The sequence below is a fragment of the Phasianus colchicus genome, chromosome 1 (genome assembly GCF_987193195.1).
Source record: "Phasianus colchicus chromosome 1, bPhaCol1.hap1.1, whole genome shotgun sequence".
NCBI lineage: Eukaryota > Metazoa > Chordata > Aves > Galliformes > Phasianidae > Phasianus > Phasianus colchicus.
The window spans coordinates 36,321,700-36,348,887 of record NC_143436.1 but is presented as its reverse complement, the minus strand read 5'-3'; the positions used below and the strand labels follow the sequence as shown (position 1 = coordinate 36,348,887).

At 39.0% G+C, this 27,188-nt stretch overlaps 2 protein-coding genes across 4 annotated transcripts in view; both read right to left on the bottom strand.

Annotated features, from left to right (window-relative positions):
- The window catches only part of MYRFL (myelin regulatory factor like), a 42,410-nt gene extending 32,788 nt beyond the window's left edge, over positions 1–9,622 (bottom strand). The window contains exons 1-3 of the mRNA XM_031589611.2: positions 9,506–9,622; positions 3,617–3,707; positions 11–78 (exon numbers count right to left, since the gene is read on the bottom strand). Coding sequence (XP_031445471.2) covers positions 11–78; positions 3,617–3,707; positions 9,506–9,551 — 205 coding nt within the window. The 5' untranslated portion in view covers positions 9,552–9,622. The remainder of the gene's footprint in view (positions 1–10; positions 79–3,616; positions 3,708–9,505) is intronic.
- A 2,569-nt stretch (positions 9,623–12,191) lies between these two features.
- The window catches only part of RAB3IP (RAB3A interacting protein), a 28,957-nt gene continuing 13,960 nt past the window's right edge, over positions 12,192–27,188 (bottom strand). For 2 of the 3 annotated variants that reach the window (XM_031589475.2, XM_031589472.2), the window contains exons 4-11: positions 26,593–26,688; positions 23,997–24,074; positions 23,462–23,665; positions 19,946–20,074; positions 17,726–17,838; positions 14,646–14,745; positions 14,486–14,555; positions 12,192–12,559 (exon numbers count right to left, since the gene is read on the bottom strand). In XM_031589475.2, coding sequence (XP_031445335.1) covers positions 12,477–12,559; positions 14,486–14,555; positions 14,646–14,745; positions 17,726–17,838; positions 19,946–20,074; positions 23,462–23,665; positions 23,997–24,074; positions 26,593–26,688 — 873 coding nt within the window. In that variant the 3' untranslated portion in view covers positions 12,192–12,476. The remainder of the gene's footprint in view (positions 12,560–14,485; positions 14,556–14,645; positions 14,746–17,725; positions 17,839–19,945; positions 20,075–23,461; positions 23,666–23,996; positions 24,075–26,592; positions 26,689–27,188) is intronic. The other variant, XM_090138634.1, reaches the window with a different exon arrangement.

The window sequence follows — 27,188 nt, the reverse complement described above, 5'->3', positions numbered from 1 at the left end:
CGTCACCTACTCTTGAGCTGTGGTGGAGAACATGCTTCTGACCCAGAGTCTGGTGGAGAGTCTGGCAACTGTCTTTGTCTAGGAACAAAAAACAGATTTAACTTTTTACTGAGAGAAGACAGGGAGAACAGACTTCTCATTCTCATGGAAATAAGGCAAAGCTAAAAGCACCTGGAGAGGGACCACAAGGCTGCTTAGAATGGCTTCCAGGATATATTGCTTACCAAGGTTGCAGCCCCTTGTCACAGATCAATGACAACCTCCATCTCTCTTTGGAGCCTCTTTGGTGGCTCCCATCGCCACCAAATCTTGACCAAACATCCCTCCAAGGCAGGGGACTCAAAACCCTCTTCCTTCCCATGAGCTGCTCTTCAGTTACTTCTGGGCACACCAGAACACACAGGCTCACAACAGCTCCATTCTCTCTAGACTACATTTGAAAGATCTTTGCTGATCACCTTGGTCAGCAAACAGTAGACAATTTCTTAAGAGATTAGTTTGGGCACAGCACCCTCAGATACCATCAGGGGTCAGCAGGTCACACTGCAGCACCAGGAGGCAGCCCAAGGGAGGAGGGAAACAGTGAGAAGCACATTGGTCCTATTTAAAGCAAGAATTCCTTATGAATTCACCAGAAGGGTCCAGAAGCTTAAAGTGGAATTTCCCTATATTGCAAGCTACTTAGTGACTCTACATAAATTTCCTAGTTCCACTTGGAAAACACTGAGTGGTACCAACACCTTCTATATCTAAATGATGAAAGAATTAAAAATAAAGACAACTAACAGGTCAGCCCCAGGAGCTTCTCAAAGCAAAGATTAATTTGAAAAGAAAATAGGCACAAAAACCCCTGACTACCATTTCTTGTTGCATATAACCAAGGGTTTAGTAGCTGGCAGAATCTTGACGCGTACACTTGAAGAACAAATTTTAAGGTGTACTGGAAAGGGTTTAAAAGTTTGACAGCTGGAGCTGCAGGCTGCATAAAGGGAGGCAGGCATGAGCTGCCCAGTGCCTATCCCAGCTCTCTGCAGCCAGTGCTGAGTGGTTCCAGGCAGTCCCAGTGCTCACAAAGCGCAGCAGGCCACGCAACACCACACGCAGCACTGCCACCCAGCAGCTCCCGTGTCACACCTGCAGGACAGCACTGCGCTGTGCCACATCCAGGCAGAGCTGGGCTGCCCTCTGTGTACAGTGACACGAGCAGAGGCTCGCTTCCCGCTTCATGTTACACGAATGGGGAAGTAGGAGCACAGGAGGAACCCTCACACCCCTCTGTGAGGGAAGGTCTCGGCTCCTTCAGCCGCCGGTGGGCGGTAGCAGGTGTGAGGGCACAGGGGCTAAGAGGCAGGAAGGCAGCTGTCCTCTGAGCAGAGCCAAGCACTGGCGGCCTGACAGAGGAATCCTGGCTGGGGACTCAGATGCTCCACATGATCCACAGCAGCCTCTGTGCCAAACCCCATAGACAAGCAGGAGAGATTTCTGTTGTAGCAGCCTTGCTGGGAGCGGTCACTGAGAAAGCAAAGCAGTTAATTGCCTTGTGTTATTGCCTAGACTGATTTTTAAAATGTTTGCTGTTTTTTTATTCAAACAGACACATCTATGAAAAAAAGAACTGATTCCTTTTAAAGAACTTCAGGAATGTGGCTCTGTACAAGAACAAGCTTGTCCGTGGTATTTTACTGTTGCTGCTTCCTTCTGATTTACAGGTGGAAACTGAATGCTTCCTTGCCTGCAGCTGACATGAGGAGCATTGCTCTGTTTATGGCTCAACAGATACCCAAGAGCTCAGCCCCACTCTCATGCTTGAGGTTGAGAAAGATGTTTCTTGCTAATTTATTCTTCAGCACGTTTATTTGATTATACTGTAGTACACTTCATAGAAGTTGCTGTAGTTTATACTGTTTTACTTTTGTGCTGCTGGAGTTTCTCCTATCAGACAATGTAAAGGATTACTCCCTTAGAGAGGGGGTGGAACCAGACCATGATTTAAGCTAGGGCAAATCCCTCCTGAGTCAGTTCACAGCATAGCAGCAAGGTGTTCCCACATGACGTAGCAAAACCATTTCTTCTGCACTGAAAGTGGGAACAGCCTAAGTCAGCAGCAGACTGCTACAGAGGCTGCGCTGCTGGCTTCAGTCAGATGAGGGCACAGGTCTGTCACATCTCATAATTCTTTTAAGTTTTTCAGCTCTTCACAATCATGCTTTTAAAGCAGTTTAAGCGAGAGAAAATCCCATGTCATCTTGCTGCTGTTCGAACACAAGGAAGAACTCCTTTACAGTAAGGGTGACAGAGCACTGGAACAGGCTGCCCAGAGAGGCTGTGGAGTCTCCTTTCTCTGGACATACTCAAGACCTGGCTGGACACTTTCCTGTGCGACCTTCTGTAGTGAACCTGCTTTAGTAGGGAGTTGGACTGGATGATCTCCAGAGGTCCCTTCCAACCTCTGCAATTCTGTCTCAGTGAAAGGACGTAATAAAGCAATCCTCAATTGCATTAGGGATGATGGAGGTTCAGAAATTGCCTCTTACCCTTTCAGGCATACTTATGAGCTGTAGGTTCAAACTCTGCCTTGGAGCAGATTATTTTCTTGCATATGCACATAGAGTGTTAGTAGCACTGCAACTGTAATATCTGTGTAGCATACCTAAGCTGCATGACGGCAGATACGTACATCTATGCAACTGCTACATGCTTTTGTGTATGAAAGCAACAGAATCACATTTGAAAGTTATCATCAAGGAGTTTGATAATCTGTTTAATCTGATACATATTTAGACATTTGAAAATCAAATGCTATGAAGATCTATAAACAGCAGACTCTTCATTTTTATTTTATGACTGTGGCCAGAGAAAGAATCAAGTCATTATTCATGATTTAGAGTAGGGAGAAGCCTACTTAGGCTACTGTGAATAAATATGTGCAATGGCAAGTGTGTCCACAGTGAGACATCCTGCAGGCTGTTTAGTTACCCTATAAAAACATCCACTGTTGCTTTTCTCTTGGCAAACATCGGCACATTTGTAACATCTTGAATCTAACCACAATCATATGACAGTTGTCTAGATGAACAGTGTGGGTCTGAAGTCTTTGATAGATCTGTATTGCATAACCTTTCACCCTTAACCATGACCCCTTGTATTACGTAGCCTTTGTAACTCTAAGAACAAGTCTCAGAAAAGATTAATGGTGAACTCCTCTGCTCTGAAGGGAGCATTAGAATAAAAGCAGTAGCCCTGCTTCCCTTTGACTGGGAGGTTTACATTAGTCTCTCAATTTATTATACATTAATCTCATTTACATCAATTCTGCACATAAACACTAAACTAGCACTTAGCTACATGAAAAAATAACAGCTTTGCATTCAATGCCATAATTAGCATAACAGTTGTGAATTGTTCCAGACTTCATTACCATCCATTCTGTTGAACTACAAAATAACATATTTCCATTACTATCTGCGATTTATATTTCCAGCTGTCACGCAGTTTCAAGTTGGAAATAAGCACCCCACAATCCTACAGAACCTAAGAGGTTTCAGGTCTGACTGCTGCTTTCAGATTTTAACCAGTGCACCACTGAAAACAATTTAATTTGTTGCTGTATACTTACAAGGTTCCAAACTCTAAGTCACTGCTGAGGAATTCTTCCAACATACTTGTATCCACCATGGGGTTCTCCAAGGCTCTGTGAACATCTTGCTCTGCAATCAAAGATGTCACTCTTGGAATTTGTCTTTCTGACATTTGTACACAGTCATCAGTACTTCAGACTAAGGAACACTGCCCATTATCTCACACAAAGGAAAAAAAGATCAGTCCTGTCCTTCCACAGTGAGCATCTCATGTATTCCAGACAAGTTACACTTCTATTTGGAAGTGTGGGCATATTCACTGAGGGAGAAAGGATGATGGGAAACGCAGAGTAAAAGAGAGAAGGTGAAGATGACAGCACCAGAAAAGCATCAGTTTATGCCTGTCATTAAGGCCTCACAGAGTTACCACAGCAGGAGGGGCTCCTTGTTTGCAACTATAAAAATAAGGTTTTGATCCCAACATAAAGGAGTATGAAGTTATCTTCAAAACAGGTGACCAAATCAAAGCTCTGATGTCTCACAGAGATCTGCTTCCTGCATTGGTACTATTGGTGAGTTTCTGAAACAGTTTTAAAACCCACTATCCTAAGCTTTGATTAAGGAAGCATAAATAAAGCTTTAGAAACATTGAAGGAATTGGATGCTTCTGATTATTTCCCTAGAGGAAAAAAAAAGAAAAAGCAGTCCAATAATATGCTAGATGTATCACTGAGCAGAAAGGTTCAGTACTTTGTCCTTTGCTGCTTGGTTACTGAAGGCTATAAACAGATTTGATGATTGTAAAGTCTGTGGAATTCTCAAGTTCTTTTGTATAAAGTCAAGCAGGTCAGCCGGAACTCTCCTTCAGAAAAAGAAACAAAAGCAAATAAAACTGCGTGGGCTCACCACCTTTCCAGCAAGCCTTCTATAAATACAGGAGTGGCCAGTCAGAAAGAAAGCAAGATAAGGAAGTTTAAGTTACTGCTCTCTACAGTCATCTACTGGAGCTGGCCAACTCTGTCCCAATGCTGCACAGGACAGAGGAAGTAGCTTGAGAGCTGCAGGGCTCAGACCTGAGCAGCTGACACCAGCTATTTTTCCCTTCACTCTGCCACTGCCTGGGAGACAGTGTGCATAGCAGAAGTAGTACAGTTTCTTCTGTTTTCTGCTCTTGTCTCTGTCTTGAAATGCTGGTGAACTTCACTGTCTGCAAAAATGCCTTGAAAGTACACAAGAGGCTGGCTTTCTTCAGCAATCTTCCTCAAACTCGAACATCTGCTCAAGTCACCTGGCCCTCATGCATAGTTAAAAAAAATTTTGCTATTAACGTGTTTTTTTCCTGCATCACAAAACCAAGAATTGCTTATTTTGACCAAGGTCAGAAACAAGTTTTTCTGAATTGTGGCCATAAAAGGACAGGGCCTTCAATATGAGCATCCAACAGTCCAGAGAGTAGGCCTCTTACAATGCAACAGCAACAACAGCAGTACGCCTCATTCCCTTTTAATCTCTCTGCTTTGCATAGCATTTAAATGGGCAGGAGAAGAAGGAAGGAAGAAAAAGGTAAATCTATGCTGGGAGAGGAAGGAAGCACGCCAGCAAGAAGACAGTCCGCCACTAATGAAAATTTCATAGTACCAATGCACAGAATAAACAAACGACAGTTGGCTGCACTGTAGAGCCTAACTCTAATATTTTTTTTCTTTCCAAGTGTACTTCCTTTCCTGTGCTTGCATTGGCATCTGTTTCAGCAAAGGAGGAGCTGTTGGATCATATGCAAACTTATTTAAAACACTGGCATCCATTTCACAGACCTTGATCATTGTAAGCACTTAAGTTACAGGTTTTGGGTAAAATACACTGATATTTTGACTGAGAATTTGTTTACTGCTCTTGTTGCTCCCTAGTAGCATGCAAGCCAGCTACCCAAAGTCACTACAAGGGCAGAGAACTGTATGTACATGGAAAAGGGGAGCCGCAGAGTCAGCAGCCTTTATCAGCACGCTCAGGGATCTCTGCTCCCAGTCCACACTCCACACTACAACATGCCCTGGGTGAGTGGTGTCACTGCAGAGGATTGCCAGAAACCCAGGAAATAAACAGTATCGTAAGCTGTCATCCATGAGGAGCAAGGGAAGATGAAGGTGCAAGGCTGTGTTGTGACACGGCTTTTATACACAGCTGCATGCAGAACAGCCTGCAATCATAGGCAACATAGGATCGTATTTTGCCCATTTCTCCATCAAACCAGTATTCTGTTGCTTTGTTCCCTTTGATCTGAAGTCCAAATCCTCTCTTCTACACTGGCTTCTATTTCCCTGCCCATTCTCCCCTAGCCTTTCCCTGTTTCCAGACACAGGCACCACAGTATGCTGATCACTGCCCTCCTACTTTATTTCTCTTTTTGGCAACCTCCAGCCAACAAGCTCCAGTAACCTAGCTTCTGAGCTCCACTCTATGTCTCCTGAAGCCAGCAGCCCCAGACTCAATCTCTGAATCACCTGCCTCATTAATTCTCCCAGCACTTCACTGTAGAAGCCTTACGTACAACTGCACCGAAACCAGTTGCCTTCTTTCCAGCAACATCTAATGCAAAGTGAAGGATGAGGGGATGGTACTTTTGATGCCTTCCTCAGAGTAGTTATCTCAGAGAAATCAAACACACAACTGAATGTGGCTTAAACCACAGCCGCCACTTTCCAAAGGAGCCAGCAAATAACCAAGCTATTTGTGCTGTTTGTGTAAACAAATTCAGTCCACAACCAATAAAATATCCTCTCAAACATTTACTGTTGACTAAAACTGAGTACTAAATTGATCGTTATGTGTCATTAAAAGAGCTATGCCAGGAAGTTCCTAGTCAAGTCCGGTTATTTGTAGTAAGATTTGTGTTAAAATATCAGCTATTCTATACAGGAAACAATCCTTAAATAAAGCCGGAGATATAAAAATGTCACATGAAACACATTCAATGCTAATTATTACCTGCTTTATGAAGGAAAACATCATAAGGTTTGCTACAAACTCTTGCAACTTGAAGGAAAGGTTTTCTTGAGAATTAATAACTAATCTTCATCTAAATCTAATCTTCATACCCCTAAAATACTTTGAGCCACTATACAAGCTCAGTGGGAAGTCCAGCAGAACTTCATCAACTTGTACTGAGGTCAGTCTTACATTGAGGGCTAATTAATAATTCCTTTATTTCTTTCACACTAAAGGACTCCTGGCATTGCTCACTATTTCATTTATGCAAGATAGTCCTGGTCATTTTGACCGAAACAGACTAGAGTCATTGATACAAGCTGGTGATCCATCAGAGCCAAGGACGTGGAGCTCAGGCACACAGCAGCAATAAGCAGGAAAGAATTTAGGTTGAAACAGCTTCTACCTGGCAGAACTACAACCTGTGGGGACGTACTACAGACCACAGGTATTCAGTGGTGGGAGAAACTATAGCACTCCAAAAGGTAAGGAATAAACTTGTGTCAAGAAAGACAGCTTTCCCCCAAAATATCAGCATTTTCCAGAGAAACAGAAATCTCACAGTGAGTACTCAATTCCTCTTTAAATCTTGCTTTTAATCTCTCATCCTTAAAATAGTAGAAGAGGCCTTTGTTTTTTTCATGTTTAAAGCCATGTTTATTCTGTGGCTTCATTCATTTGCCAATAGCACCAAACTATATTCAGTGTTATCCATGCAGGACAAGGACTATAAAGAAGGGAGGTGATTCCAAACCAAGAAATTTCTTCAGATATCAAAGGGCACTGAGGCCAAACACGCGCATCTCAGACACAAAAAATACCTTCCAGCAATAAAAAATAAAATAGAAGGCTAGATTTAACAGTGTAATTAGTTTGGCCTTCACTGAGTGTCTCAGCCTACCGATAACGTCAGCAATAAGAGATTGCTCTGCTATGGAGGGGCAGGCCCTATCCTTGGCAAATAGGAAGTTACAGAGTCAAAAATCTAAACATTTTAATAAGTATTAATTTTAACAGAAACAATGGAAAAGTTTTAGGCAAAACTGAAGTGTGAGAGGAATGAAATGAGGCAGAAAACAACAGGCACAACAGAAGAGAAAAGACATTTACTTCAATAAGAAAAAGCCAGGGTCAAGTCCCAGTCAGTGTTATATCTAATCTGTCTACTGAATACTGAAAGTAGGTATTGATAGGAAAACAAATATTACATTATGTCCTTTTTCTCGAGAACTCCAGACTGTCCTTTCTCCTTAACATAAATGCAAGTTGATCATACTAATGACTGTCAAAACAAACACACAAGCCAAACCACCAGCTGTAGTGCTAAGGAGGTTCAGTGGAGCTAAGCCCTGCTTCAAAAGAATGCAAATCATGCTTCGAATCAGACCTTTCCCATATACTACTAGTGCTGCACAGCAGAACTGCATATTACTAAAGGATGTCAACCTTCCCAACCTTCCAAGGTGAAACATCTTTCCTTTTACTTGACAGAATTGACAGAGCTTCTCCTTCGCTCCCCTCTCCATACAGACATTCTACCAAACCACCCTCTGAATTTAAATCAGTCATTCTAGAATTAAAGTTATTAATTACTGCTAAAGAGCTCATACAGCTAAAACCCCTGACATACCTTCTACCAAAGTATCAATGTCCCAAAAGTCAACACGACCCAGTCCACACTCCCCAGAAAACCCTGTTTCCCAAGTCAAGTTTTCAGGCATTTTAGGTAATTCATGTCCAATGCTATTTAGGGTATTTAACAACTGTGCAATACAGGACTTGAACAGTAGCTTGATAGAAACAAATGCCTTGCTGAAAGCAAAGCCAGGAAAGTCTACTAACTTGTCATCTTTGTGACTTAAAGTAGATTTAATAAACATGAATTTTGTAATATCTAGAAAAAAACCACATTTCTCTGCTAGCAGCCAGAAGCTGTAGGTCACTGATTTCAATTCCTTGCTTTAAAAACAATTCCCTGGTGACTGCAAGCAAAACTTTAATTTCCACATCTGAAATTCAAGGTCAAAAGTTAGAGCTGCTGCCACCTTTCAGTTAGACCACAAGTGCTAGCCAAAATAATAATAGTAATAATAATTCACCTATATAGCATAATGGCAATTAAATGCAGGTGAAGAAAAAATGCCCACATTAGCTGAGCCAGAAAAGTAGCTTTTCTAGGTAAGACCAGTATCACATGAAGAATGCCTGAAAATAGAAAATAGAATGCATAAAATGGAAAAGAATACAGAAAGAGAAACTTGGAATTGCAAGGTTAACATGGAAAAAAATTGCAAAGAACACTACAGTGAGGAAAGAAAGATTTAGAAAGCAAAGAAGTATAGAACTTTTTAACAGTCATTTTTAATTACATTATGGCAGGGTCCGAGCAATGCAGTTTGATCAAGGAGTCTAGTAGAAATTATTTGTGATAAGAGAAAGACAAGAGACTTGCCTGAGTGGGAAACATCTTGGGGAAAAAGGCAGGACAGATCTCAGAGGAAGACAAAAAAAGGACAATTATAATCAGATATAGGAGTGGAAAGAACAGCCATCTTTAACCCGAGCGGATGAGCTGGAACAAGGAGGGAGCTCCCCAACCTCATGAAGATCACTGGGACTTCAGAAGCACGAAGTTGCCAGGAGCCCTCAGCCCGTTCCCCATTTTCCTCCCAGCAGTTACCAGCACTGTCCCTCCCACAGTCTCAGCCACAGCCACCTTCCTTTTGCTGCTCTCCCTGAAGGAAAAACGCACAGCAGCACATCTATACTGCCAGTGTTGTTTCATTCCAGGATCACATTAGACGACTGCTTTGTGTAAATAGAACTTTTGTTTGGGGGCTTTCTGTCTTCCTCCTTTCTTCTACAATTCATCTCAAATGATTGGTGTACTTTTGCTGCCACAACAGATTGTTGAGACTCTTAAAACTAAGCTAAGCCCTTACCTTCGAAGAACTGCTGCAAGGCCTCATTTTCTCCCACCACATCCATGATGAGCCACTGGAGGCCCTTTACTTTCCTGCAGAAGGAAACACACCGTCCCCTCCCAGGCGATCAGGAACATACGAAGGAGCAAATCATGCTTCCAGCAGAGCTTTCGGCTGGCTTCTTCCCAGCTGCTCCTGTTCCTTCATGCTAGCATCAAGGATATACTTCAACCCTGCTACACATAAAGAATTTGGAACGACGTCTGAGGCAAGATGAAGGCGATGTGCTTTCTTCCCTTCAGTGAGCTTAACGTTCATGTCTGAGGGACCTTTGGTCCCAATACTGATCACAATTACACATGCGCAAAAAATGCGGCAATAAAAATTACTTATCTTGTCTCTGTACTTTCACACAGGTGATGCAATTACAACTCCTGGTGAAAGACCTGCAGTTCCACCAGCTGCAGCAGCTTTGTCATATGCACAATCCCACCGGAGCAGCTGAGCGCCAGGCTACCCAATGGCTCTAAGAACAGTTTCATCTTGCAGCACAGAAGAATTATGTTATCGTAATGAATTTAAATTACAGACTAGTCTGTCTGTCCCAGGTAAGCCTATGGAAAAGCTGAAAATTCAACTGGGATGCTCAAGGCTTAGCAAAACTCATTTCACTCCATCCCAGTTGATCTTTGCACACTCAAGTTTGCCCCTGTTCTGTCATCCATAACAAAAAAGGAGAAAAATACTCAGACATTTTGAGTGGAGATCTCTAAGAGGCCTTTGGTTAAGAACAAAAGCTCCGATGGAGTCAAGAAATGTAGGAAGCAGCCATTCTCTAAAGCAGCTGAATTTACCAGACATGTAACCGCTCTGCAGTTGTTATCAGTCCCAGACACTCAGTGTCACAGGTTTCTCATGATAGGCAGTTCATATAAAAAAAAAATAGACAATAATTTTGGAAAAGGGACTTAAAGACAGAAGCAAGCCCAGTATTTACAAGACATCAATGTAATCAAGCCAAACAGCCATTACCACTTGTGGTACATCTTCGTAGTTCTTCTACATGAAGACAGTCCCCACATAATAAACTTTAGATACCTTTTGTCTAGGCACTATTATGTAGGAAAAAAAAATCTCTTTGCTTTAATGGGCAACACTTGTAAAGGATTACTAAGTCAGAACAGCAGCAGCTATGGGCTATAATTTAACTACTGTTAGCTAATCCCGGAAACAGTTTGATTTCATTATGTAAACCAAGGACATGTTAACAATCTTTTAGGAAGTATTTATGAGCCTAACATAACAGCAATAAATAGAATTTGTTTTCTTAGAGAAAATTAGACTTCCTTAGCTCAACTGAAGTAAGAAATAACCTTCCTTTAACAGCTGCAGTGAGAACTCTTCCAGGTTTCTGCAGCAGAAACTTTACCTGCCACCGCTCTATTAGTACCCATGATTGACAAATGGCTGTCACAATCAAGACTCCAGTGCTTTTCCAGAAGGTCTCTTACATAGCAAATCTTCTTGTATAGGGTTCATGTGGGAAGGTTTTGGTAGCTGGGGCCTGCAGGGATGCACTCTGTGAGCAGAGCTCTGGCCGCAGCAGGGCCGTGCTGGAGCAGCCAGAGCTGCTCTGATGAGATCACAGCCCCCATTCTCCTGCTCCGCCCAGGGAGAGGGCGAAGGCAGAAGAGGTGGATGGGAGGAAGGTGGTTTTAGTTTGCTTTTAGTTCTCTTCTATTTCAGTATACAAAAAAATCACATTTAACTCCCTTATGTTAAATCTGTTTTGCCCACTAGGGTAACTGGTGAGCTACTCCTTGCCCACATCTCAACACACAAGCTTTTCTCCACCCCATTTTCTCTCCCCACCCTTGTTCACCCCCTGTTGGGGGAACAACAGCAACACAGTGCTGCTGAGCCAGTTGTGAAACCACCACAATACCACAGCCACACAACTGTGTTCCACATATCCTAATGTATTTTCTGCTTCAGCTTACACTACACCTGGGGAAAAAGGACTAGCAAAAGTAGCAGCTGAACAAAGAACTGATCTTCCTTAAAAAGCCATGATCCCTTTTCAGGTTGTCTTCAGAGCAAGCTGTGTGTGTGTGAAAAAGCCACTAACATTACATGCAAACTACAATCAATATGTTAAAAAAAATAATCATGTAATGGATATTTTGCAGATGTAAGGACAGCTGTGGGAAATGGATGTCTAAAACAATGGAAACAAAATTGCAAAAAAAAAAGTAGAAAGATTAATTTAAAGGCATTCAGGCCAAGAAGAAAAAAGCAAAAGAATGAAGTTTTTAGTAGTTACACAGATAGATTTCTAATCAAAGAAAGACCCAAGGAGTGTTCAAGGTTATCTTATGATGTCTGAAAAGCACTCCTCTTTAAAGAGAAAGCCAGATCTATTATGCTGTTGACAGCATGAATGTTTGCAGTATACAGTTCTCTTATATTACTTGGAAGTGAAAAATACAGGAATGCAGCATTTAAAAGAATATCAAGACCTTCTAATTGTTAACTGGATTGGCATACACACACAGAAAGGATGCAAAGATACATCTTCACACTACATCATGTCAGGCATTCGTTCCCTCACCACAAAACCATCTTGGTTTCAGTTTGAAACTGCTTACCTTCTCAGGCAGGTTCACATCACTCTGCTTCACAAAGAACAGACAACAGATGCTGCTTCAGACCAACGTTTATTTAATCAGAAGTCTTGTTTTTAAATGTAAATTACAATCACTAATACACCTGCAAGTGCTTACCACATTTGTTCAACTAGGTATTATATGGACACATATACAGCATAGGTCAGTTTAAAACAATCACAGTACTTCTTAGTGCAATCTGCCAAAGGAGAAAGATCTTGGACCCACTTTGTGGAAATAAATATCAAGTGACAAAAAAGATTCATCAATTTTAGAGTTATGTATCTTACATGAAGTTCATGCATGCTCAAGAGTAAAAAGATTTAGAGTTCCTCCTTGTAATAGCCAAGTTTTGCTAGTGACATCTCTCTTCTCAGCTGCATAACTTCCCAGAACATCTGATCCACTGAAAAAGACAAATATCACTGCAATTAATTCGGTTTTTATTTTAACTGAAATAGGCACTCTGCCTCCCTGTATATCAGTTTAAGGAAACTTCAGAAGCAACAAACTCCCTAGTTTGTTACTTCCTAGTGAAATCAGAATTAAGCTGTGTGAGCTCTTCGTGCTTGGTTTTGAAAAAAAATAAAAGCTTGAACATTCTAGGAGACAGAGTAAAAGACACTGAATTTTAATTTATTTTTTAAATGTTGATGTCTTTATTTAACTTGGGAAAAGAAATGCATAAGTGCTCTTCAGCTTCAATTAATTACAGTTTCTTAATTTAATCGTTCTGCTCATTGACTCCTTTCCTGTATAAAAGACCGCAAAGACAAAGTAGAATTTGTTGGACAAATAAAAATTGAAGGCCACTTAGTTTTATTCTTTTACCTAGTCAGGAAATTTTAGCTAAATTAATTGTTTAAATACAATCAAATCATCATGATTTTTTCATTTAGAGTGATAATAGTATATGAAGAACAACCACAATTCTGACACGCAGTCTACTTTTCAAATTCAGAATTAAGTAACACAGATGTGCAGTGTTTACACAGCCATCTTTTATACAGACTTACTGAAACCAAACAGCACACACACTTAAGCAAATTTCTGATTTACTGCAGAGATAAGAGTTTAAGTAGGCAGCTGTTGGATATGCTATTTTGACAGGAAAAAAGCAACCAGGTAACTCTGGGGAGGAAAAATAGCAACAAAAGTAAAATTACCTTTCCCTTTTGCTGAGTGGGGAGGGGGAATGCAATGAAAAAAATCATGCCTTACACCTTGTACATAGAGCCCTCATCAAGAAATCTTGCAATGTCACATTTGAAGATTAAATGCTTGTTTTACAGCTGCATTCAAATAAAATTACAGTCTGGTTTAATGTTTGGGGTTTTTTTGTTTGTTTGTTTTAATCAATCAGTTCTCCCTGCATAACAATCTGACAAAGAATGGTTGACTGAATTTTCAGTGCATGAAGTGAGAGAAGATGTGTCCATGCATTAAAGGAATGAAGAACGTCCCAGGTCAAACCAACTTACGATTTTTTTGGAGTCTCTAACCAATGCAGAATTTCTCTTTTTTAAAATGACATTGCTGGTTATTCCATGCATTAGAATTTAAAAAAAATAATAAAAAAAAATAGAACTTGTTTTCAAGCTTTAACAACAACAAAACAGTGGAACTGGAAGGCTAAAATCATGTGGAAAGATCATAAATATTTCCATACTTTGCCACTCTTTTTTTTTTTTTTTAAATACTCTGTAGAAAATTATCATAGCTCCACTCATCGTGGAATGTCTTGAATTTTCATTTTTTTTAAGATGGACTGAAAAGCACTTCCTTCTTTATTATTTTACTTAAAATTCACCAAAGACTCACAATCACAATGACTATCATCTGCAAGTTTTAGGCACATTCACTGTACACATTTTTTCTTCACCTTCCCCACAAAGACAGGCTGAGGGAGCTGGCCTGGAGAAGAGAAGGCTGTGGGAGTGACCTCATTACAGCCTTCCAGTATCTAAAGGAGGCCTACAAACAGGAGGGGAGTCAACTCTTTACAAGAGTAAATATTGGCAGGACAAAGGAAAATGGTTCTGAGTTGAGGGAGGGGAGATTTAGGTTGGATGTCAGGGGGAAGTTCTTTACAGAGAGAGTGGTGAGGTGCTGGAACAGGCTGCCCAGAGAGGTTGTGGATGCCCCGTCCCTGGAGGCGTTCAAGGCCAGATTGGATGGGGCCCTGGGCAGCCTGGTCTAGTAGCTAGATCTGGAGGTTGGTGGCCATGCATGTGGCAGAGGGGTTGAAGATTGATGATCGTTGAGGTCCCTTCCAACCCAAGCATTCTACGATTCTATGATTCATATACCCAAAATGCAATTTGTTACTCACCATCCTGCTGCTTCAGCAGTCCTTGCTGGATATATCGAATATATGTAAAGAAGTTGCACACAGAAGTTATCTAAACCCACATAAAATAATGGTGGTTAATATTTTGTATGATGGTAGAAAAAAACACTACTTAAAATGAAATTGTGGTAAATCTGCTTACCCTGTAACGACAAAAAGGAGAAATATAGTAGTAACTGCTTGAATCTCCTAATTTGATTCTATGCTTGCATGACTTGCTTTGTCCACTTAGAGCACATTTCCTACAAAACAAGAAGTTTACATAAGTTAATAAACAAATCTGACATTAATGTCTAACACCTGCATGTGTTGAGAGTGTTAATGTAATTACTTCCTATTTGCATAGGTACTCAAATCTCTGCCTTAATGTAGTAATTGCAGCTTACAAAATGGTGTCATCAACTACTCTAGCTTGACAAGGACAAATTTTGTTCCAACACTAGCACATCATGATATATTCCTAATTTTATATCTTTTATCAGCATTGGTTGGGTACTTTCACATTCACAGCTTCTAGTCTGACAGTCTGGAACAGCAGAAATTCTTTAACTCTTTACATATGGAATAAGCTTTGTTTAAATAATCAACTGACCCCAACATTAAGAATGTTTGTGGGTTTTTTTTTAATTTCCTCTTGACACTGCATATCAAAAAAAACAAGCCCCATAGAATAACAGCCAATTCACAAAGTCTCTGTCAGACACATTCTAAGATCAGCTTTGTATTTATGCCCAAACTGAAATCACATTTTTACATTCAGAGCATAAAAGAACGTGAAGTGAAGGAAAACAGGTTGCCTGTGATAATTCCTTCCATTATCACTACAGAAAGTGATGGCAAAATAATTACATTTACTTTTTCTAGTGTACTACAAATATATCATACACGAACAAAGAAAGGTCAGTAGTCAGAAATTCTTCAATCCCAAATAACTCTTCCACCATTCTTTAGAAAAAAAGTTTTACATCTCTCCTGAAGAGGAAGCTGCTATTAATACTATCTTAATGGATGTAAACACAGCAGGAATTTGATTTGGAATTTTTATATTGCAGCATCCCAGATGAACTGGCTTGGCAGGTATCCACTGTTCCACTGACTTGAAAAGCTTCTGGATCTCCTCCCTTTCATCTCTATCTCAGAAAATTAGGGAGTCTTAAGAAGCAGCCACCTTTCAAAAGTGAAAGAAAAATTACTAAGCTCACACAGTCTCAATAGCAGCCTACAAGCCCCTTTAATAGTCTGCAGCTGGTCCACAGAACTATGCAAGACAGGAGAAAACTGGAGTGTATATGATTTTCCACAGTAATTTATGAGGTCTGACACTGATCCAAGAAATTGTATAGTAGCTGAAGCAAGCTGATCACAAATGCAGTCAAGCCTTTGTGAGAAGACAGAGAGATTTTAAATGCCAAGAAGAAGAAAAAAAAAACCTTTTCTCCTTCCAGCAATATATTTACCTTCTACACAGTGTGTTGCATCACACCAGGTTAAATGCTGGAATGACAGCTATTACTAATGACTCGGTTCTGCACTGTACAGCACACATGCAGCTTAGTGCTTTGTTCCCCATGGGGACAATTACTTGAATCCTGTGAGGAAACCCAGCTGTATTTCATTACTACACACCACCACTGGCACCATTCAGTAACTTCTGCATGCCAAGAACCTTTCTTTACTACATCACAGCTCCCTGACCTCCACTCCTTGTTCTGTTGTTGGTTTATTACCCACCCCACTAGTTTATGCAATTGGACAATGAAATAATTCCTTAAGGAGCATTATTCCAGTTACTGTTATTATTTATGCTGTTTGTATGTATTACGTTACCTATTAAAGGACATGGTTTCAATAAAAAGTGATTTTCATCACATAAAAACAGAAAATGCAAAGCTGCTACTCTGATTAAGTGAAAAGTGAAACAGCTGTTCCCCATCCAGTGCCAGTAATATTTAAGGCAAAGCACATTTGCTGTCAAATTAAGCTTACATACCGCATATCCCTTACCTATTACTTAACCACAAGCAATCATACAGAAGTTTTTGTCACCTCATGACAATTGTAAAAGAGAGGAAAGAGTAAATCTTGACTTTCAATATGACTAATGTAACTAAAGTACAATTTCTGCACAGGCATCTCAAAACATTAATTTTTACCCAGCCAATTATTTAAGGATTAAGTGGAGAATACGACACAGCTTCCTTAGAGAGAAAGCAAAAATTTCCTTTGACATGTTAAATGTATGTTCTCTGCCACTCAAAACCCATGAAGAAAAATGAGAATTGAAAAACAGCAGCAATGAGAAAAAAAAATTTAAGTTGATCCTGATATACACATTCTAATTCAATTTTCTATCAGAAAATTGGGCTCTAACAAAAAAAAATTAGAGAAATATTAATTCTGCTGGACATCTTTTAGACAAGAAGTCGAGACTTTCTATACATTTGGAAGGCTCAGGATTGTGATACTGGCTTTACTTGCTTAACATGACATACACTAAAGCACGCTACAAATCCCTTCCTTTTCACATTCAGAGCCCAATGCCTCAGGCAAGTTCCTCTCACTTATTTTAACAAATACATCAGCAACTGACATTTAAGTCTTGCTTCAGATTCCTCTAGGACCATTCCAAACTTTCTAAAGCAATCATCTTGCCATTCAACCACACTTCCTTCTTTATGTTCAAACTCACCCTCACCTTTACTCCCTCTTCATTACATCCCTTCTCTCACATTCAGAGGGTTTACTTTACTCTCCTCTCAAATACTTCAGCTGCCTTTGTCAGTATGCTCTGTACATCTTGGGTTTTTTATGCCACAAATAAATCTAGTTGTCTGACGTTGATCCCCCACTACTTCTATACCTTTTTCACTATGTTTTCCAAGTGACAGCCCCTAGTTCAGAAATCTCTGCTTTAAGAATCAGATTGATCTTCTCCAAGGAAGAGAATGCTACTTTTACAGTCAATGCATTATAAGCAGCTGTCCCAAGAAAGGAATTATCTTAAAAAAGGTTAACATAAAACAAACCTTTAACATTTGCATCGTTAGTTGCTTACTTCCCCCATAAAATTTTGCAACAGCAATTCTGAAGATTGATATTTTAATAAATATTTACAAGTTTAACATATACAAATTTCAGTGAGGCAATCAGTTGATAACTCTTGGATTGAGAATACAGTTATCTCAAATGAGTCCAGATTTTCCCTCTGTTAGCTTAACATACTTTGGTCCCCCACATTCAACTGCAGAAGCTTTCACAAATCGAACAGGTTGCAAGCCAACAGGTTCAATGCTCAAAGTGTTGTTTTCAACAGCTTCCAGAACAGCTGAGGCCAACTGCAAGAGAAATGTAGAAAGCAGTTAAAAACAGCTCCATGTGATCCACTGCCTCAAAGCAGTGACACATTTCTGTCTCTGTTAAGAACACTGAAAAAGTCAACTAACCAAACTCAAATTCAATAACAAATAAGATTTTGCTTACTTCATACACAAGAGGCTCCATTCCTAGGCTTCAGTTGAAATTCTGCCCTCCAAATAACCCTACCCTCCCTCAGGCAAGACAACTGCCTATACAGCAGGGAATGCATGGTTAGCATGCTGACCGTATATTCAGTGATTCCTCATACACCCAAGCAGCACATACATTTGCATAGTGTTTTTGCCAGATACTGGACATGGCACAAACCTTGTGTATTTAAAAAATTGCTCTAATTTTATTGTGTTCTGCAGGAAAAAAAAAACAGCACGCAACCTCTGTAACTTGTAAAACAAAGTGAATATTAGCCCATTTTTCAGCCAAAGATTACTCCAGAAAGACATTCAAAGATGTAAGATTGAACAATATATATGAGACAACAGGTTACTGTGACTTCAGAACACTGGTATTGTTAAAATATCACTTTCATAAAGGAAGTGCAACTTCCCCCAGGCTTTTTTATGTTAATTCTTTATAAACACCCTAGAAATATGCTCATTTTGCTTGACTGAACTCAACAGTTGCCCAAAATTAGTGTTTAAGTATGGACAAGTAATAGCCATCACTATATAAGGTGCAACTTATTTTATTTGTTTAATAATTCTTTGTCCATGTTCCTTTGCTGCTGAGTAATATAAATATTCTTCTACTGTACTTTCAAAAGTAGGATGTTATTACAAAAGCACTTCATGCAAAATATTTTTTCCCAATACTATTTGCTAAAAGCAAAACAGAAGACTACACACATGCACAACAGGCTCAAGAGAGCAGAAGAATTCAACCATTTAGATAACTGCATTTTCTATTATACAAAAACACAATACGTGTCATTTATTAACAACACAACAGTTTATTGATATTCACAGGAAAGCATGTCTCTGTGCACAGCATTTGCAAACATTAACAGATACAGCTGACCTGTGCTAGAAGCCTTATTCTCTCCTTAAGAGGAAATACAAATACAGTAACCATATTGCCACTGAAGTGGAAGAAAACAAAATGAAGTTGCTGGGAAAGACAACAGGATGGCCTACTTACACACAGTGCAGAAGTAATTTAAATTCCCACAGTAAGTGAGCAAAAATCTTAGTGGGAGAGTTTCATACAAGTGAAGAATATGGGAAAACTGCACACACCGTAAGAGACAAATTTGAGGAAAATATACCACCTTTTATATGTGATTTACTTAATTTCATTGAAAAAAAATTTCATGTCTGAGAGCTTTAAAATTTGTTGCTCTTAACAAAGATATGCAATACTGCCTCCCCTTCCCCTGAAGACAGATACTGCAACTATAGCCTACAAATGTTGCTTAAGAACAAAGACTAGGTACTGAAGCTGCAGCTGGAACCAGTTCCATCATATTCCCAGCATGAGTAAAACACCATTACCTCCTCTGTACTAGGAAAGGAAGAAGAAATGGAAAATCACACAAAGAAAGAAGCCACATCGTTTGTTTCATCTGAAGCCATATTTCTAAATTGTCCATGATAAATCACTTCAAATCCCAAAGTCTGATTCTTGCAACACAAACCTCTCTTCAAGAAGACACCTAAGATTGTACCTTCCACCCACTCTGCCTAATGAGAGAAAAACAGGTCCACAAGACCTGTTGGTCCGTGCTGCTCCCTGCATAAACAATGGACAATGACAGAACACCATTTCTACTAAATGGGACCTCTGACTTAGGGGAAAGCCCATCACTCCTTCCTACAAACTTATTTTGATAGGTAGTATTAACACAGAAAGGTATAGACAACCTCCACCTAAGAGAACCACATCTAGAATAGCAAATGGAGTAGAAAAACTGATTGCTTCAATACTCCACACTAAACCTGGATATTTCACTGTAAACTCTCATACTCGAGTCAAAATGGTAGAACTTCATACATAAATTAAGATAGTCTACTTGTTTCATGTAACATACTTAAATAAAAAGCATCAGTGACAACACTTAAGAGTACATACCTCACTTTTTGAGAAGGTTAAACATGGAAAAATATCTTCCCGATAGATTTTGTCCAAGAATGGGCACGTTCTGTCCATAGTAGGCTCATCTTTCCATGATCTGAATTCGTTGTACAAAGATAGGTCAGCCTAAAGCACACAAACATTCACAAATTTTAAATTCTGTAATTATCACACTAGTGTTGATCACCTACAGGTACCCACAGGTAAACATTGATCATTAAAACTCTGTTCTCGTCCATACTGTGAACGAATACAGTTATATCCCAGCTACAAATACCTTCTTCAGTTCACTTTCCCAGGACTGTGGTACCACCTTGATTTATCCAAACTGGCTTTGAGTCTGTTGACACAGACTTCAGCACCTTTTCCTTCCAACTGGCTCTTAAACCCCATTCCTGCATTATAACAGGCTTGTACTCCCAAAACCAAAACCTAAAAGCTATATGAAGGGAAAGACACTGCAGGCTAAACACAGGCCAGGAAGGTTAGGGGCATCAAAAATACCATGCAACAAAAGGAAGAAAATGTAATGTAGAAAAAGTGCCTCTAGAAATGACAGGCAGTCATGGAGAACAAAGAAAAAAAAGACTAAATGTGCAGTCAAAGCACAGAAGACAAACAAAAAGGTTACTAAAGTGGAAAAATGAGAAGCAGATCCTAATGCTGCTCCCTCTGTGGGCTTCTTAGATTGCTGCTCCACTCCAGAGTACAAAGAGAGACAAAGAGAATGCAAAAAGAGAGAACAAGAATGAAAAGCAGTATTTTGGAAGAAAACATTTTCAGGAAAACACTAGACACCAAACAGTAATACTGCTTTCACAATATGCACCTCTATAAAGCAAATGTGACTTGAAAAGTCTTGAAATATCAAAAGCAAATAATATAGATGAGTGTGAAAAAGTGAAAACATATGCTAAGAGCTGAAATTTTTTTTTAATCCATTTTAAAAGTGCAATACACTGCTTTGAACCAGCCTCTTTCAGTCTTTTATTCCTTACCACAGATCCCAGCACTTAACCATTCTTTCACATGTTTCAGGGAGGTTTTTTGTGTGTTTTTTTCTTCCCTTCCCCCTCCCTCCTTGAAAAAGAACCTACAAAAATTAGACAGGCATATCTGTTTTCCATTAGAGCAACTTGTCTCGCACTCAGGTACAATCAGGAACAACCATCTTAATTAAGCTAGTCCATAACTGTTCTGGTTGCTAAGCCACCAACCTCACTGCACAAATGAAATTCAATAGGTGTAACTTGCACCCTGAATGAACATTTCTCATACCTTAAAACCCACCTCAGGTTTGGCTTTAAAATACAACCAGGCGACATCAGCAGAAAAAAAAAATGCTATTTTAGAACCAACAGGACAAATCAAGAAATTACCATGCATTTCTTAGGAACTACTGATTATTTTCCACATCTAACAAAACTTCATCCAAAGCTACAATTTATAAAGAAGCTGCCTTGAAAAAATTACTCAGTGAATATAGCTTGATGCTCCTTCTTTCCAGCCTACAGTTTGCTATGTGTATATCTGCTCTCTGTCTTTACTTGCACTTTCACTAGATCCAAGTTTTGACTACCTGCAACAGAGAAACTCTTCAGCTCTTGGGAAAATAAAATAAAATAATCCACTGATGCATTTAGCATTTACATGAGTATAGATGTACAGAAATCCTGTTCATAAATTCTAAATTAGATACATCCATTTATCCTTGAGGTTACTCACGCATACTAGGAAGTAGCTGTTTGGGATGTTGGTACTGGTGGGATGGATTTTCTGCAGTATATCCATTACACTGACCACTTTCTCTCCATAGGAAAGTGAAACAAAATCAGTTTTTTCCCCTCTTCATGCTCTTGCTCAACTTTATTTAGTCAAAACCTCAATGTGATGCTTACAAAGTAGTTAGGTTCCATACCAGTTCTCCCCTTTTTGTTTGTATCTTGCTGAAGAGCAACAAAATCAGTTTTAATAAGAAAAATATCCTGAATACCACTAAGAGTAAATAAACAGGATATTTGCCTTTTCTTGGAAACATAACTATACCTTCTCTAAATCTTTAATGAAAAGACAGACAGTATAAATGCATTTAATGATGACTGGCAAAACAAAGTATAAAAATGACCACTGTGAATCAGATTACAGATCCAGTTAGCTCATCACTCTCTCTGCTAATGACCTGCAGTGACTGAGGGCTGCCTGCAGAACAGCATGAGAAGAAATACAGCAATGTGCCTTCATTATATACCCCTCAACTTCCTGCAATTTGTAATTAAATAAGCTTCCTGATACAGAAATCATATATACTTGTATGTACCTCAATGGGCTTTTCTACTGCAACTTCGCATAATTTTGAACACTGTTTGTCCTGTTGTCACTCTGTGACAATTAGTTATTAAATTTAGTTATATATTGACCAAAATGATTTTCCTTCTAGTTTCCAGAACCTTCTCATTACAGGAAATAATTACTACTTGTATACAATCACAAGTGACATGGGGAAGATGAATGGTGAACATTTTTGTCCTGCTTTCACAAAGTCTCAACGTAAGGAGCCCCAGTCTCCCTACACAGAAAAACTCATATAGCTTTGATCATCCATCACATTTTCACTACTTTATTTCAAACATGGAGGTATCATAGCTGTGTGCAGAACAGGATGCATACATTTACTCCATGTTTATAATACAGCATCAGGCTTTTTGTTTTCCATTTATTCCCCTCCTAACAACTCCTAAAGATCTGTGGGTCTTTTTCTATCACTGAACATTGACACAGTACCTGAAGACAATTATCCACAAGCACACTACATTTTTTTCATCATGTATCCTATTCTCAGTCCAAAAACTGCATCTGCCTGCTACAGCAACATTTTATTCTCCAGATAGATTATTTCTCATTTATTTATTTTGAAGTTCACCCTCAGTTCCACTACTCATTCACTATCAGAAGATCCAACCTTCTCACAATTCTCAGATTACTTTCACCAAGCTGCTGCCTCAGTATTTCCCCATTCTCAATGGCATGAGGAGATAAACCCAAGGCCCTCCAAAGACTCCAGTGGTAACTCTCCCCTATTCTCTAATAATTTATGATTGATACAGTTTCCCTCCACTCTTTCATCCACTATTGGTTTATAAAATGACTCTTCCTCTTTTCCTGGTGGCAGCTGGTGATGGATTTGGTTTAAAAAAAAAAAAGCCACTAGGACTTGCCATTCAGTTATACTGTTGAGTTTTGTTATTACTTTTCCCTCCTTTGTTTTTAATTCCTACCTTTACATTAGTAATTCCAATATTTCAATTTTTATCTCATCCTGCCTTAAAGATTCAATGGTAAATACAACTGAAAAATCATCACCTATTGGTACATAAGAAAAATTATTTCATTAATGAAAAAAATCTCTACAACAATTGCTGTTATAAGATTTAGTACATACCAAATTTACTGCGTGAAAAAACAAATCAATTAAACTGGCTCATCAGCAACAGAAGACAATCCTCACACTTTTACCTCTTTGCAGTCTTTTACAATTGGCTGCATCATAGTAAGGTCCTGATGACTTCCACCCATAGCACTACTTGTACTCTTGTTTCTTGCATGCCCTTTCTTAAAGGGAGTTTTTCCACCAGACTGAAACTCCTTAGTTGGAGATGTTGGTGAAGTAGACAGTACTAGTGTTTTCAGTGCCGCTACTTCAGCCTGAAGGACATCAATCTTGAAAACAAAAATATAAAGTCATTAACAAACAAAAATATCGTACTTGCAGACTGATGTTAAATCATTTCATGACATTTCCAGTAACTTCTGTTCAAATCAAGACTTCATTTTCCAGCAGTGCTAACAAGAGATCTTTTGCTACTGCAACAGTAACTGGTTCTTGCGCATCTTGCTAGTTACCAAATGTGATGCTGCATCCATCAGCGTCAGCTAAGAACACATCAAGGCAACACAGAACAAGTCAATTTATATTTTAATAATCTTTCCATCATTCACATTTCAGGCATAGCTCCATGTAAAAAGACGAGCAAGTTGGAAATAAACTCACCTTCCCCTGTGCTTCTTTTAACTGTTTTTCTGCTGCAGCTTGTTTGACATTAGCTTCTTTAACCATTTTGTGTGCTTCCTGTAAAAAATGTTTAGCTGGAGTAAATGTTTCACACCAATTTACAAGTTAAAAAAAAAAATAACCTAAGGAGTTGCATCATACTTTTGCTTCACTGCAATTACTTGTAAATAAGTTGTGCAACAATCTGCTGAATCTAAATAGTTTCAAACCAAAAAATAGCTGCAAATTTATCATCTGGATTCCTCACTGCACCAGCAAGTCCTTTCTCCTTGATCCAGAGCTGAGATACAGAAATTCAACAACTCCACGCACTGACAGCCAACCTCCTCCCTCCCCCCCCAACAAAAACAATACCTGTCATGAATGCCAGCCTCTGGACACACTGCAGCAGCTGACCATTGAAGTTCCTTGACCCCCAGGGGAAAGACTCAACCAGTAGCAACAAAAGCAACAAGGGCACAGTAACACATTTAGAAGAATTTCTCTCTCCTAGCCAGAATAATCAGTTTCACTCAAATGCATTTAGAAACTGGTCAAACAACTCAAGGCTGAAGTTTCACCATTAATAAAAATGTAAAGTAAAGGATTAAAAATAATTTATGGATTAATAAACATTTCTTAAGTAGAACAGAAAATGCACTAGAAACCAATCTGAGTAAACGAGCAGGACTAAGCTAATAACAAAGCATAAAAGGACAGGGATATTTTCAATTTTTTTTTTTTCCCAAACATCATTTGACGTCAGACTATTAAGTCTTTTGTCTGGGTAACTTATTTGTTTTGGCTCTGATCCAGCAATTTGCACCCATGATCCAATTTTCTGTTCTTACTTGGTACTTAATGAAGGCAAAAAAAAAAAAAAGGAAAGATCAGGGCCACCAACCAAATTACCTGAGGTAGGACCCTTCTCATATCTGTAAAGCGCCTAGCACGTATCTGGACACTATATAAATAAAACAAAATGTTCATCCATAGTGATACCAAAAGATCTGGCTGCCACTGGTAAACAACACAGCTGTACAGTATGGGTCTGTAAAATTCTCTTAAGTAACATACACATGCAGGAATGAGAACATACACATTTATACAATGTGTACAAATACATTTAACATTGATCATGCAGTTTCTGTTTAGTGATGTATCTTGGAAAGCAAAGCATGTTATATGTGGAAAAATGTAACATATACAACCAGCTGTGTAAAACAAGTCTTGATCCTCAATTGAGATGCATTAACATCAGCTCCACCATACCAACTTAGGCAGCATCTTACACAGTCACTGAAATTAGTGGGATTCAGTATAGAATGTGAATCCTAGGACTGCAGATCCCACTGTAAAAGTGAACAAACCTCAGCACTGTGTTTTACTACAGACTCTTGGTGAAAACATATCACAAAAGAGAATTTAAGTGACGTGCCCACAACAGCTGGGAGTTCTGAATAATTGAAACTCATTAAATAATCATTACTAATGTGTTATATTTCACGTGTAGCTTTCACAAATTGATTAACTGCTTTAAGTTAAATGGATAACATAATTTTTGTTCCTCTGCAGTTAAAATGCCTGCCCAGCACTTTCCTCTCCCCAGTATACACAAATATTTATGCTAAAAAAATAGCCTTCCAGTGTTCCACTTATACTGGTTAATATTTATAATGCTTAATATTTTTAGTAGCTTTGCACTACTGGGATGATGAAATAAATTGCTCTGCCAATCCGCAGAGCAGTCTGCAATTCCATTTATGAATGCCAATACTTTCCAGGTTTTGACAGCACTTTTGTACCATTACAACATCAACAATGTTGTTTCTAAATCATGTTTTCTCTTTATGCGTATGCTGAAAACCAAGACCTTCAACTTGGTAAACAGAAAGTATAACTGATTTATGAAATTTATGCCAACAGGTATGCCTCCAGACATTCCAGGAGAAAATGATAACTAATCTTGTTTCAAGTGTGGATTTAAGATTTTTGTTTGTTTGTTTAATGCAAGCTCACAATCTTTGCTGGCATCACTGCCATTTTCTCAAAAGAAAAGATCCCACTTAAAGTTCATGACACTTCAGTTTGCAACCAGGCGCCACCCCGGTGCATTACTCAGTTTGTCTTCAAACTTGTGGGTGTAACTTGCTGCCAGACCCAAAATTCAAAAGCTGAAAGCATGGTTAAGTTCTATACTGTGTTCTACCCTCTGTTAATCTGGAACTATGCTATTTTGTATTTAATCACCATGACAACCCCAAATTTAGCTCTTATCTAAATAGCCTCGTTATCAGACAGAAGCTGCATCAAAACAGTTATGCCAAAAAATAAGCCTAAATGCTTTCAAGCTTTCTGATACATTTTCCTTATTTTCTTCATTTTGTGCCAAGGCAAACTGACAAGCTCAAAAGTCTCTCATCTGGTTGAAAAGTCTACTACTTGCTCTTAAGTTCTCTACCACCACACCCAGGTCTTTAGAACAGAAATCCCTTTATAAGCTTATTGCAGAAAAATTGCATGAAAAACACTGATTCTACACAAAACATCTGGCTCAGCTTCCTTTAAGTATATCACATCGAAGACTCCAACAAACCTCAAACAGACTAGCTGTAAGTTCTTCCAATTCCTGTCCAAGTTGATCTCGCACTTTAGAAAGCCTTTCACATTCTTCATCTTTTAACTTCAGCTCCTATGGAAAATTAAAAGTTATTTATTCTGACTTAGAGAAGTAATTTGGCCTCTTAAAGCTAACACCACAGAGAAGGGGGGAAAAAAAAAGGAAAAAAAAAGATCAGAGGAAAACAAAACCCTTTGCTAACAAAGCCTTTCAACATATTCATCTTAAAACTAGTAGTTAAATTAATGCTGTACTTACATAGCTATTTCTTCCTGCTATACAGCAGCGTCTATAGTATCTCTAACCTAAACATCAGCATTTCCAAAATTCTAAGAAAAAATTAAAAAGCAGCTTTTCTTTTCCCAAAAGTATAGAAGGCTTAAATATAGGACAGAATATCAGTTCTATTTACCTATTCCTTAACAGATACTTAATACAAAAGTACTTGATTTTATTGGGTGTGGGAGTCAGTTGTTGGTTTTTTTGTGGGTTTTTGAGTTTTTTTTGTTTGTTTTATTTTTCAAAATATCCTCATTTCAATATGATACCCAATTCCCTTACAATCTTAAAAC